General features: G+C 40.8%; 1 protein-coding gene across 3 annotated transcripts in view; it reads right to left on the bottom strand.

Annotated features, from left to right (window-relative positions):
- Positions 1-210: 210 nt before the first annotated feature.
- CCDC186 (coiled-coil domain containing 186) overlaps positions 211-12,962 on the bottom strand; it is a 35,740-nt gene continuing 22,988 nt past the window's right edge. For 2 of the 3 annotated variants that reach the window (XM_066190895.1, XM_066190896.1), the window contains exons 9-16: positions 12,802-12,888; positions 11,900-12,042; positions 9,250-9,505; positions 8,468-8,657; positions 7,340-7,420; positions 6,095-6,305; positions 4,818-5,037; positions 211-4,112 (exon numbers count right to left, since the gene is read on the bottom strand). In XM_066190895.1, coding sequence (XP_066046992.1) covers positions 4,029-4,112; positions 4,818-5,037; positions 6,095-6,305; positions 7,340-7,420; positions 8,468-8,657; positions 9,250-9,505; positions 11,900-12,042; positions 12,802-12,888 — 1,272 coding nt within the window. In that variant the 3' untranslated portion in view covers positions 211-4,028. Of the gene's footprint in view, positions 4,113-4,817; positions 5,038-6,094; positions 6,306-7,339; positions 7,421-8,393; positions 8,658-9,249; positions 9,506-11,899; positions 12,043-12,801; positions 12,889-12,962 lie in introns of those variants that run through there. The other variant, XM_066190897.1, reaches the window with a different exon arrangement.

Here is a 12,962-nt window from a genome sequence, read left to right as displayed (position 1 = left end):
GGGCAACAAGAAGAGTCTTGGTGGGGGCCAGAACAGTCTGCAGACAGTCCAGCTGCTTCCAGCCGAGTGTTTACAGGCACCAAGAGTTCCCATTCGCCAGGGATGAGCACCCAGCAGACCCTGCTGCCACCCCGCGCTGAGAGCTGCCAGCACAACTGGAGCCGGGCAGCAGCAAACAGTGCGATAAACCAGACCCGAGCCAGGCTTTCATACATTTGTATGTTTATTATTTCAAAGTACAGTATGTACACAAGGTATAGCAATACCTTCGAAAACTTTATACAGAAACAGGTATCTACAAAATTAAATCAACAGACATTCTGTGTATAGGACTTACACACATAGATTGGAAGAATCAACAGTTTCAGTTAGAACACGAAAATGGGAAGGAAACACCCATCCATCTTGGAAAAGCTCTAAATACCACCCAGCTCCCTCTGCAACACAGGCACCTGTCCCTGGACAGGTGAGACAGGGTGGACCTGATTCCTTGTGCCACCCGCTGCTGGTGATCACGTCACAGTGACTGGCACAGGAAGGGTGAGGGTCCCATGGGACAGGCCTTGCCCTCTGGACCTCTGCCTAGATTCAGGTCTCTGCAGCATGTGGACACTCAGCTTTATACTTGATGCACTGGAAGCCAGACATATAGTTTTTAATTTTTTTCTTTTTCAGTTATGAACCAAAACATTGCAATTAAAAATATTATAAGAGAGATACTAGAGGTGTTGCCAGCAACAAGTGAAGATAATGAGAAAATGTTCAAGGAAGAAATCAATCTCCAGTTTTCTGGATACTATAATTAAAAATATTGCACAAGTCTGTATGGCAGCAAGCCAGTGATTTCTATAGCATAAAATGGTATTCTTCAGGTCAGAGGGCCTGGCTTCTGACAATGACAGTGCTGGATTTTACAGAGGGTGGAAAAGCATAGGCAGCTTTCTTGTAGGGCCTCTAACATCTGTCTGTGCGATGTTTAAATCAAAAGAGCACCCTGAGTATTTAAGAAACAGATGTTTAAGCTTGTAAGACACAACCAGCCACAAGCTTGGAATTTTCAAAAGCAGCCTGTGGCAATTACACATCTAACGGACACTGAATTTCAGTGACAGGCATGTTAGCTACATGCTCCAGGCTGCCTTCACGATTAGTTTATGAATTTACCTATTTGTCTCTAAAATTCAGTTTATCTGAGGACAGTTTTCAATTTCAGGTTCATAATACAATTTCCAAAACAAGGGTAAGTGGGATGAGATCATGACACAAGCCTCGCACCCACGCTGCACCAGCTGGTGCTCACCTGTGTGAGCCACCCCACAGAAAAACCTTCCCATAGAAAGTGCTCTCAGTCCTGCACCAACAGCAGCACACTCCTGACAAGCCACCCCAAGGAAACGGGGCCAGCAGGATTTTATGGCTGATACATCACTGCCTCTCAAAAAGGAGGAACATCCTTGTGCCAAGTTGCTGGCTGACCCCATCAGGTACTCATCACACCCCAGGGTGACTGGAGAGTCACTGGCCAATGTCCAAGCCAGAGTGTGTTTTCCATCTCTAAGATACGTTTAAAATAACCCCTGTGAATGACAGCTTTGGTCCATGAAAACACCGTGCACAACAAACAAAGTGGTATTTTGGCTGCTTTGTGTGTCTCCATAACCAAGGGAAAAAAAAGTCTGAGAAGTTATTAGTGCTACAAAGAGCAGGCAGCATTTCCAGCAGGGCAGGAGGACAGCTAACTAGGTTTCTCAACTTAAAAGGAGAAACAACCACACCAAAAAGAAATAAGAATTTCCACAAAGCCATTGCACTGATTCCATCTGCACCACACCCCTCCTTCATTCACACTGTACACCTGGAGAACATACATTAAAAGATTACAGTATTAACATGGTACCTAAAATACTGGAGTCATTCAGCTGAATGCCTGAAAACATCCAGAGATCTGGTACATTAAAGCATGAAAGCACAAACATACAAGAGCTAAGCTATGTTTTAGCATGCAAATTGTTCTAAAGTACTTTCTCTCAGCAGAAGATCCTAGCTCAGTCATGAGCAACTGTCTGTTCGCTTCCTGGAAGCTGTGACAAATCTGTTTCAGCAGAGCCAGGTATTTTCCTCTTCACAGCACTTAAACAACAGTAAAGCAGAAGTAGTCCCATGACTGGACTGGCCCAAATTTCCTAACGTTTCAGATAACCATTGCTCTCAGGAATTAGAAAAATAGATGTATAAAAACCCACCCAGATTAAAGGCTTGCAGTTTCTATATAATGCTTACTCCAGTTTTAAACAATTTGCTCCCATTCTCCCTTTCCAAAGGAATACTTAATCCCTTGACACTGAAGGGACCTGCCATCCCAGACTCTTGAAGCTTTCTGGTCCACAAACCAGGTCTTGATCCCAACAAGGACTGTCAGAGATGCCTACCTTTACACTAACAAGGAAGTCCCACTGTCTTGAACCAAACTATTCAAACCAAATTAGGCTCTTTTGCTCAATTTGTTTTATTACAAAGCCCAGGCAACTCAGTGGCATCTAAAAATGGAGTTCACACCCCTAAGTCACCCAGATGTCTGATCAATTATCCTTCTCTGTGCTGCCAAATTCAGGTCCCTTGTTTTGTGTACAACACAAACAGTACCTGCAGTAAGACGGATTCTCCCCACACTCCCCTTTTTGATTAAAGTAGCTAAAGCATTGCTATTGTAAATGTACATTGACTCTTTTTTACATGGCAATAGGAAGTTCAAGTATTTAATAAAAACCTGAAGTATGTATTTACATGGTGATCTGATCAATTGATTTTGGTCAAAAGGTGATAGATACAGAAACTACACATTTACTGCTGGAATAAAGATATTTCAGATCCTGTATATTACTTATCCTGGAATTCAAATGTGAACATGATGTTGTGACTAAACCAAACTTTGTCACTTCCCCCATCACCCTCTCAGCCACTGAAGGACTAAGCAACAGTTTTCAGTTACTTTGATCAATTAATTCTTCACGACAGTAAAATCCGGGAGTTGCACAGATTTCTGTGCCACTTTCCCAACAATGGATTAGAATCCCATTTAGATCTATTTCTTATTTCTTACCAATATTGTCACTAGTTAGTCTAGTCACTAGCTAATGAGAAAGTTTCATTAGCTTCCACCTGTCTTTGAAAACAGATGCAATCATCAAGTGTGCATATACTTACATAGATTTACAATGGGCAGCTTAAATTCCTTAAATGCTGTTAGTGATGCAGAAGCCCAGAGAACTTTATTAACCAATTATCTGGTATCAAACTTCTTTTGATCCACATGTCTAAGGATCAAGGGTTTACAAGATTTGCTGAACTGACATTGCTTTCAACTAAATGAACTCAAGAACTGAATCAGAACACTTTCAAATTCTCCTTAGTTTTACTGTTGTTTCACTCCTCTGGAATAAAGAAATTGACCAGTTGAATGTTAATCTAAAGCAAAAAATATGCAATATCATGGCCACCACTTAAAACCCAAACTTCTGTAATAAAGCATTATTCCGTGCACATGTCAAAAATGCTTAATCAACCCAAAGATCAGAAATAATATGCAAGAAAGGAAATAAACATCTGAAAGCCCTTAAAGCTCAGTAACACTGGATATGTTCAATAGCAACTAAGACATAATTGGCTTTATTTTTTTTTCAAGCTCCATCATTAAGAGACTGATTAATTACACAGTGCAGAAATTAAAATCTCATGGCAACTCACTCCAAACAGTCTGCACTGCAAAGCATCTGTAATTCAAATAGAAGTTTCAGATAAACGTAGTGTGCAGTGAATTCCAGCAGTACCTCAGGCTCTGGGGTACTGGGTCGTCAGAACCACACAGATGCCAAACCCTGTTGATCTCTCACACAAGTGAGCCTGTGTGGCCAAAGGCTTCTTTTGCAAAAACCCAGATGCTTGTGCTGGCAGGCAGAATGTAAAACACAGTGGTCTGTAGCACCTGCCTCTGCTGCATCTTCACATTGGTTAGTCCCCAGAAGTTTTAGTTATGTCTGCTTTATTCTCTGTTCCAGTTCATGCTTGTGTTTAATAAGCCGTTCTATTTCTGTTCCTAAAGTTTGCAGGTTTTCCTTTGTGGGGGGGAAAAAAATGATAAGGTAAGTTATACAGGGAAATTAATCCATCAGCACAAAATGCACTAATAAGTCAAAATTAGTGTTTATGTCAGCAGGTTGATACTTTCAAGTATCCAGAACAAATGCAAATTATTAGAGTCAGAAAAAAACCAAACTCATTTCAATAAAAAACTCAAAGCTCTTGGCAAGTCCTTTTTTGCAGTTACCAGTACTCCACAGGATGCCCAGAAGGTAGAATGCTAGTTCCCCTAAGCATTTAAGGGAAATGATGATTTCAGGAAGAGATCTCCAGCTTGTGCACAACCCTGCAGCCCAGCTGGCAGCCTGCACACCATTTTCCAGCCTGCCAGCTCTCCGTGGCAGCAGAGGTGCTGCCCCAGCAGCTCAGGAGGGCCAGGCAGGCAGAGCCCATGCTCCTGGTTCCACATGCCCAGGGGAGAGCATGGAGAGACCCTGCCCTGCTGAAGGCACAGGCACTCCAGGTCTTATCTCAAGCAGCAGCCCATTAGTGCAGCATACTCTGAGGGTACCAAACTGGAGGAACATGGCATCATGTCACGAAACTCCCCGGTTAGCCTCAATGCTATCAGTGGCACCAAATCACAATGAGCTGACTTCTTAAAAGCCTTTCACAGCATGCAGTGAAGGGAGCATCTAAGAACCACAAGAATGTGCACAAGAACTGGCACAGCTACTCACTTTCAACGTAATATTCTTCAGTAATGTATCTTCTAACACAGCCTGAAGCTTTCTGTTTATCTCTAAGGAGAGTTCCAAGGTGAGACCACTGTCTGCAGGGTGAGATGTATACAGAGATGCCATAATCCCACCACGCCTGCTCAAGTGAACTTTGTTGAAGTCAGAGGCCTCTGATGAGAGGGTTCCAGCCTCTTCCCTCAAAATATAGCTCTGAATAATTCTGGAGGATAAAAAAATAAAAAAACAACATCATAGCATTGCAAGGCAGAGAAGAGTGTGATGCTGAAATAACTTCAGATTCCTGACATGAGTAATTTTACTTTCAAGCAGTACTGTATTACCAAAAAAAAGCAGTAAAAGTTTACTCCTGCAATTTCTATGCCAGAGGAAAACCTGGGATACCAGTAGTGATACAGGAAATGCTGGCAAACCAAGAGACTACAATGTGCAGCATTTACTTATTTAAAAGTATTCTGAAAAGTTACTGGGACAAGAAAGATCTTTCTGGTAAAAAGTCTACTTTTCTTTGCTGAAGGACTCCAGACATGGAATCTTAAGCTTTCTACACATGAGAAAAAAATTACAAAGTCACTTCTCAAGAGTCTTCCCAAGCTGTAATCATTTTCTGTGAAATGGTACCAGCTGGGCATAAATGCATGGACTCATTAAGCAAGGGGCTGTTCTTAACAGGCAAGTGTACCTTCCAGAAGCAGCTTTATGCCAGCATTTCTTACCCTCCTCACTGAAGTTCCACACATTTTCCTGGAATATGAGATTTTTATTTAAGTGGAATTTTGTCTCACACATTGTCTCACTGACCACCTTTGGCTCAGATACATCATTTGTTTGATATATATACCAGAGTACCATCTGGAATATTGCAGATTCTCCTTCCAAAAAAACCCACAATCAGCACCCTTTTAAGCACATGGAGAGAATGGACTCTTTTGCTAGCCAGTGGCAGCAGTCCATCTCAAATCAGCCACCTGCTGACCATTTTGCTACCAAAAACCCACTTGTGCCAGTTTATTCCTCCTGAAAAAAATCAGTAATAGTACTAATAGAGAAAAACCTGGCAATTACTATAACTGCTGGGAAAAGATAAGAAATAAAACCCAAAACTAATTCTATCTTCAAAGTCTACTGTCACTGCAGTATTTTTACTGTTTTAAACATTTTCATTTAGACAATTACTTTTCTTTACATAAAATCCAGAATACTTGTCTAGTGCATCAGCTCAACACTGAAAACCTGCCTGAACAGAAGACAGAACATACTTTGTTTTTTTCCTGATTTCCTCCACCAGCTGTTTAATGTGATCCTCCATAAACTCCATCTTCTCATTTTTTCGAGCATGTGCCTTCTGCAGCCTCAGTATTCTTTCAACCAAGACAGCCTTGTCCACCTCTGGGAAGCTGTCCACAGCCACTGCAGAGCCAGTGTTCTCAGGTGACCGGTCCTCGTTGCTGCTCCGCGCGTTCAGGGACCCTGCCAACACATCAGCTTTTGTAAAAACTCCCTCAGATCTTACACGAGGTGAAGTGCCCCCAGCAGAGCAGTGCATGCACTCACACCACCTGCCAGGAGCTGAGGATACTTTACCCAGGATGCCAGTTTCCCTTTGTGTTAGTGGGGTTCTCTCTAAAGGATCCTTACAGTGTTTATACGTGACATGCTGGGACAGCCGGTGCAGTCCCCTCCTGTGGGTGCACTGCCTTTGGAGTTAGTGTGCTCCCTTCAGGAAGGCTTATTCCCACTTAAACACTTTCATGTTCGTTTACCTGGCACAGGACTGAGCTGATTTTAAATGTGTGTCTTGGAGTAAACTAAAATTACAATACTATGAAAACTGTATAGACTCACAAAAGCCCTACATATAAACACTGCAGCACTGATCCCTTAGAGCTCGCAGTATTTTCTATACATTCTGCTGTTTTTCCGAAGCATTTGTCTATCTCACACAGGGAGATTACAGGACACCTGGACAGAACCAACTCAACTTAAAACCCGAAGATATTGAGGAAGGAAACATGCTATTTTCAGTGCCAAAGATCACTCCTTTAGCTCTAACTGGATAGAAAGTAATGAATATTACATAAACCCATTGATGTCTCTAATGATGCTAATTGATTTCTCATTTACACAGTTGCAACTGTCAATAGGGCAATTAAACAATGTTGGAAGCCACTGCTCATTTTTATTTTGCCTCTGGCAGCATGTAAAAGGGTCCTCTATAAACTGGAGTCCTCTTGAGCTTCCTCCAAACATAAAAGCAATGGAATAAAAAAAGGCAGGTATTTTAAAAGAACCAAAATATATAAACATTACACTTTAATCACATAACAGGCACCTACAACTGCAGTCAGTCAAATGCATTTTGCTGCTTAGAGGCTATTTTGTCAGCTCTAATGGGAGGCTGCCCACACACTGCATATGCACAAACCACATAAAGAGGAAGCACACTGTGGCAACCTTGTTAAGACTGAAGGGCTGTTTGGCAGCCCTGCTATGTGCTCCATTACCTGATGAACTGGAACGGCTCCCCATGCTGCTGACTTCTTTGTCATAATTACCATTTTCCATCTGATCCAATTTCCTTCGTGCTGAAAGTATTAACAAAATTATGATTACCAAGAGCAGAGTAGGAACTAAAAATTACAGTGTTACCCAACATACAGAACCTTTAATCACCTGCACTAATTTAACATGATATGACAACTGAAAGACAATGGCAGTAACGAAAAATAAAACCCAAACAGCTTCCTACCTCTCTCTGGCCCCAGCCATGAAGTGCCTGGATGTAACACTCACCATGATCCCTACACAGTGCTGTAATTTCCAGCTGAAGGTGTAATGTCATATATAGGATTAACTGGGACCAGTAAGGCCTCAATTCGATTTTACTTTTGATTAGGTCTGCCATGTAAATTACCACTGATATCGGCAACTCTATTCCAGCATCTTGTAAGTGTATCACTACAGCAGTACTTATGCCAGAAGCACCACTCACTCACTAGGGATCAAGAGGGAAAGCACACAGCTGTTCTTATATGCACAAAAAGGGACATGGAACTTGTCTTGCACAGTGCAACAGGATCTCTTATTTCAAACACATTTCATTATCTTCAAATCTATTTGCATTCAGAGCTTATGCATTGTTGGGTATTTGATGACTTCTATTTGTAGACAAAATTAGTCATCAGTGTCTCCATATCCAGCTTTAAAAACTGAAGTGCTCTGTTTAATGTACTAAAAAAATAACTGTCACCAGCAATTCCTGATACAGTCAGCAAATAGGAAACTTCTGGCAACTTCTGAATACACTCCTACACAGATCAGGATCTACATATACCTACAGTGACATTTCAGTAGTCAGATACATCATAACAAAGACTAAGCTCTTTGGAAATAAATAATTCATTTTATGTCTAAGCCCAGTTCAAAAGTTATATTTTAGACTGCAAATTAACACAAAGGCCTGTAACTGCAGTTTCCACAAGGTCTAACTTGCTCACTCTCCTTGTCTTCAGGGACAGGGAGAGCCTGCAGGGTGACATTCAAGCAGTGAGCACACACCGACAGGACCTGAGTGTCTACCAGACACTGAAGGGCTCCGAGATGGGGCTGACTCAAGTGAAAAGAATCTCCACCTAGCTGAAGTTGTTTTGTGAGGTCTTTCAGGTTTGCTGCGTGCTTGCGCTTCTGGGTAGCCAGGTCATCCTTCAGCTCATCCACCTGGGTCCTCAGTGCTGACACTTCTTCCTGCTCTGAGGCCAGCTGAGCCTGCAGGGTCTCAACCTCTGACTTCCGCTGATCCTCCTCCTTCTGTAACCTGACGGCCTGAAATAGGGATTTTATTTTCAGTCACACACAAAAAAATTCTAGCCCAACCATAGTGCATGCTCAACATCCCTAAATGCACTTTTCACCTGGGAATCATTAACACTTTACATTTATTATTTAGGCTGAACACCAGCACTTCACATGAGTAGTAAGATTCCTCAACTACCTCCAAAATATCTACATGATACAGTACAAAGCCACACTACTTTCCATGACTCACTAAGTTTATTAAAAACTACATTTATCTCATAGTACAAACAGGACCTGAGGAACAGTTTACAGTAATGAATTTCACAGGCAAATTAGAACCTTTTGTCTGTTTCAATTACAGCTGCAGAGAGAACAACTCTCTGCCCCCAAAAAGCCAGAAAGAGCAACACAGTGACACTTCCTCATTCCAGTTGCAGTGTGCCTCAGGACTTCTTTCAGCTTGGGAATATGAGGTGTTCACATCCCACTGCTACTAACGGCAAATTCAAGGAGAAATTACAGACAGGTAAGTGAAGATACAAGGTGGTATTCATGTGCTACATGTTTATCTGCATCAGACATCTTACTAGAGCAAAAACAAGCTGCCCACTGTACTCACCAGATCATCTTTAGTCTGTTGAACACAGTCCAGCTGATTCTGCAGCTCTCTTTCACTGTAAGAAAGCTTATCCAACTGGCTCTGTAAGGAATTGTTTTCAGACTGAAGCTGTGCATTCTTACTGGTTAATTTCTCAGTGAATATCAATAGCTCAGATTCTCTTTTCCGACTACCTTCAATGTCCCTCTGAAGATCAGCAACCAGAGAATTGAAACCGTCTATTTCTTCCTTTAAAGCATTGATTTCTTGTTCATCTCTGTCAAAACAATTGTATCTCATTAGTGATAACCTGAGCCTAAAGATATGTAGCTTCATTGCAATAAAAGCATTCAGGTCAAATCCAAATAAGGCAGGGGAACAATTAATGACCCTGGGGTATCTGTTAGTCATTTTAAATGTCAAGGGAGTTTCCACTTCGTTTCACAACATGCTGCAGTGCTGAAACAACAGATTTCTGCATCCTGTAAAGGACTCAGGCATTAGCTCCTCAAGGAAGGCCATCCCTCCATATTCAACTTCTCCATATGACCTTCAGATCAGGGTACAAACAAAACTCTCAAATCCAGACCTGGTAGGTAAGAGGAAGGTTTGTAAACCCAACAAAGGCGGCCAATCTGTAAGAGGCCTTATCTTTAAGAAACAGGGAAATACTCCAGTTTGGATTTCCCTAGGACAGCAGTGTGGCAATTCCTGACACATCCTTATCCAAGCCCTGCAGCTCTGAATCAAAGACCCAGTCTTACTCCCCTACTCCTCCCCCCAAAAATAAGTCCTTCCCCTCTACAAAACAAGTTTTTATTTCTACTGAAAGACTCCCATTAGGAGACTTTTGATCTATCACATCCAATCTGAGTGAAAAATGCTGCATCTTCAGTTATCAACGTTCTACAGAAAGTGTTGGAAATTAATTCCAAAATTTAATAGCTGTTAAAAATGTTACAGACTAAAAACATCCCTCTTATTTGCACTTGCAATATTAGTTCATTAATTCTACAATCACAGGATTTTATACACCTCTTCTAAAACTTTACTTTCTAACATCAGAAAAAAACTCACCCTTCTCACAGGGAGTGTGTATATTCAAATTTCAAAACAAAATTAAAATTACACAAAGCAAGAGCACACATCTCATTTAATTTCCTGACAGACACTGTAATTATGAGGAGGATCAATTCACTTTAAATCAACAATCCTGCAATGATATGTTTCTCCAAGAAGAGCCAAGACCCAATCACTTGTGCTGCAAAGTATCTCATCTATAGTTCCCATTTAAAAACCTGTGCCAGAAGGGTATGCTTGTATTTTACATTTTCAAATACCTTGCTTCATTACAGAAGAAATCTCTGACTAGCAGACAGGGTTGGATCAGACAAAATTAAAAGTTTAGACCATTCTAAAAGAGATGTCTAGCTTATCCTTAAAAATTTACAAATGAAGGAGACCAAGGAACACTGGAGGTGGTAAGTATCCAGATCACACATTAATTTCTTTCCAGCATTCAACCTAAAATCATATTTCTCCAGTGAACAAAGATAGCTGAATGTTCCCTTTGTAACACAGCCTTTATACATTTCAGGATGTCTGCCTTGAAATTGAAATAAAAGACAATATGAAATTTAATGTAGGGATAATAAGTGTTGCATGGGAAGGATACTGAAAAAAAATCCAAATTGAATACGAATGAGAGACACACTTAAGCATGTCTCAACTACTGAGAGGGTGGAAACACACATTTGTAGTTTCACACTCTGATCACAGTCACTTTAATTCATTTGGCAAGATTCCAAGTGAAAAAGAACTGTTACTGATGCAGGTGTAGGCTCCAGTAGTTTCTAGCCCACAGCAGTTTCCCTGGAAAGACACCATGACAATTCGGGTGACCAGCACACAGCAAATGGAAAGTGGTTGATTTGGTAAACCCTGAAGAAGGACTATAATTACAGAAATACTTCTCAATGAAAAATAAGAACTGTTTACCAGCGTGAGAGGGACAGACACATGGGTGGTTCTGCCTATCTGACATTTATCTAGCTCCATTTATGCAACACCACTGGAACCAGCAGAGTGGCCAGCATTTGTATATCCCAGTCCATATGTACCACACAGACACAGGACCATGCTCAGACACTCCTGGATCATACACGAGCCCAGCCCTCCCCTGAGATTATTTCCCTCACATTCTCAAATGAGCAAACTTTGACACTGCAGAATGAATTCCAGTCCATTAGAAAGAAAAGTGCCCCATACTGTTGCAATACAGCATCTGTCAAGTAAGTAAAATTCTTTTCATTAAGTACTTGCATTCATCCATCACAGTTTTAAAGCAATTTATCTTTCCAGTTTAATTGCTCCCCTCCATCTTTCAATAAAACAAGCACTGAGCAGACACCTAGAAGGTAATTTCCTGTAGAGTATGCTGGAAATCAGGCACTTGTTATTCTAATAATGACAGACACTAAATTAGAATTATCAATCTCAATCCCCTTGTTTTGTAAGAGGCCACCAAGGTTATCTTCAGTATTAGCAACACTGATTTAAATCAGGACAGGCATTCTTCAAATTACAATACATTTAAAGCATAAATAACTTCAATAAAACAAATAGATCTCAGATAATCTTTTAAATCATTAGTCAAAGTGCACAGCTGTACCTCTGATGTTGATCTTGCAGCTGATCTACAGTTTTGACTCTGTCCAGCAAATTCTGAATTTCACTTTTCTGTCTATTTATTATTTCTTTATACTTGGATAGCTCATCTTCTGTTCTTAAGCGCTCATCCTCTAGACACTTTACCTAAATGGAAAAAAAGAATGAAACCAGAAACTATTTAGTTTCACAAACTTCAGAGCTAAATTATTCTGACCATATGTCTAGACTGTTGTACAAAGCTCATGTGCTAATTTTACAGTGATTCCAACCAACTTAGAACAATATCCCAAAGTATTTCAGATCAAATTGAGTCAGAAAAACAAACAAGAAATTGAACAAGTGTGCTTAATGCTTGTTTTGTCCAAAGGCTCAAACTTATCAGCCCAATTAATCAGGGTTCCCAGATATGATGTTTCCCCAGTTACCAAGGCAACCCCTTACTATGCCTTCCTCCCTTTTTCCCCAGGGCTATTGAGCTGCTCTGGAGAGAGGGACTGGCATGCTATTCCATAGACTGCCCACAAGTTATGGACAGCACAACCTCCTTACCAGACTCAAAACTCATTTCACAGGTAGGAGAAGCACACAAGTATTTTACTTCCACTAAATTTAGAAAATCGAAAATATTTGCAGGATCACAAATTTAAAATGTTTCTCAACATTTCAGCCAAATGAGGAGCACACCATGAAGCAAAACACTGTTGTGTTACAGATCAGCTCATACTCCCTAAAAAAGGCTATCCAGAGTGAACAACTGGGCGTCCTTTCTAGTCTCATGCCAGCCAATCTCTAACCCCACTGTCTATTCCCAAAAAAGTAAAAGTACAATTAGGAATGGAATGTATTCTTGTTCCAAAAACTCAGTACTGTGTGTTCAGCCCCACTCCCATCAGCACACCTTACCTTTGTTCTCAGTGTTCGAAGCTCATCCATGCCTTCCTTAAATGTTCTCTTCAAGTCTTCCAGTTCTTTTATTTTTGCATGATGCACCTTTTTAGAGGGTAAAAAGTTCATTGAGAAAACTAAATGCACAGTGGCACCTCAAAAAAAAAAAAAAATCTAGG

The sequence above is a fragment of the Chamaea fasciata genome, unplaced genomic scaffold, assembly GCF_029207755.1.
Source record: "Chamaea fasciata isolate MVZ Bird 193981 ecotype frontalis unplaced genomic scaffold, bChaFas1.0.hap1 SCAF_9, whole genome shotgun sequence".
NCBI lineage: Eukaryota > Metazoa > Chordata > Aves > Passeriformes > Sylviidae > Chamaea > Chamaea fasciata.
Note: the sequence above shows the minus strand (reverse complement) of the source record. Positions and strands in the feature narration are given on the sequence as shown.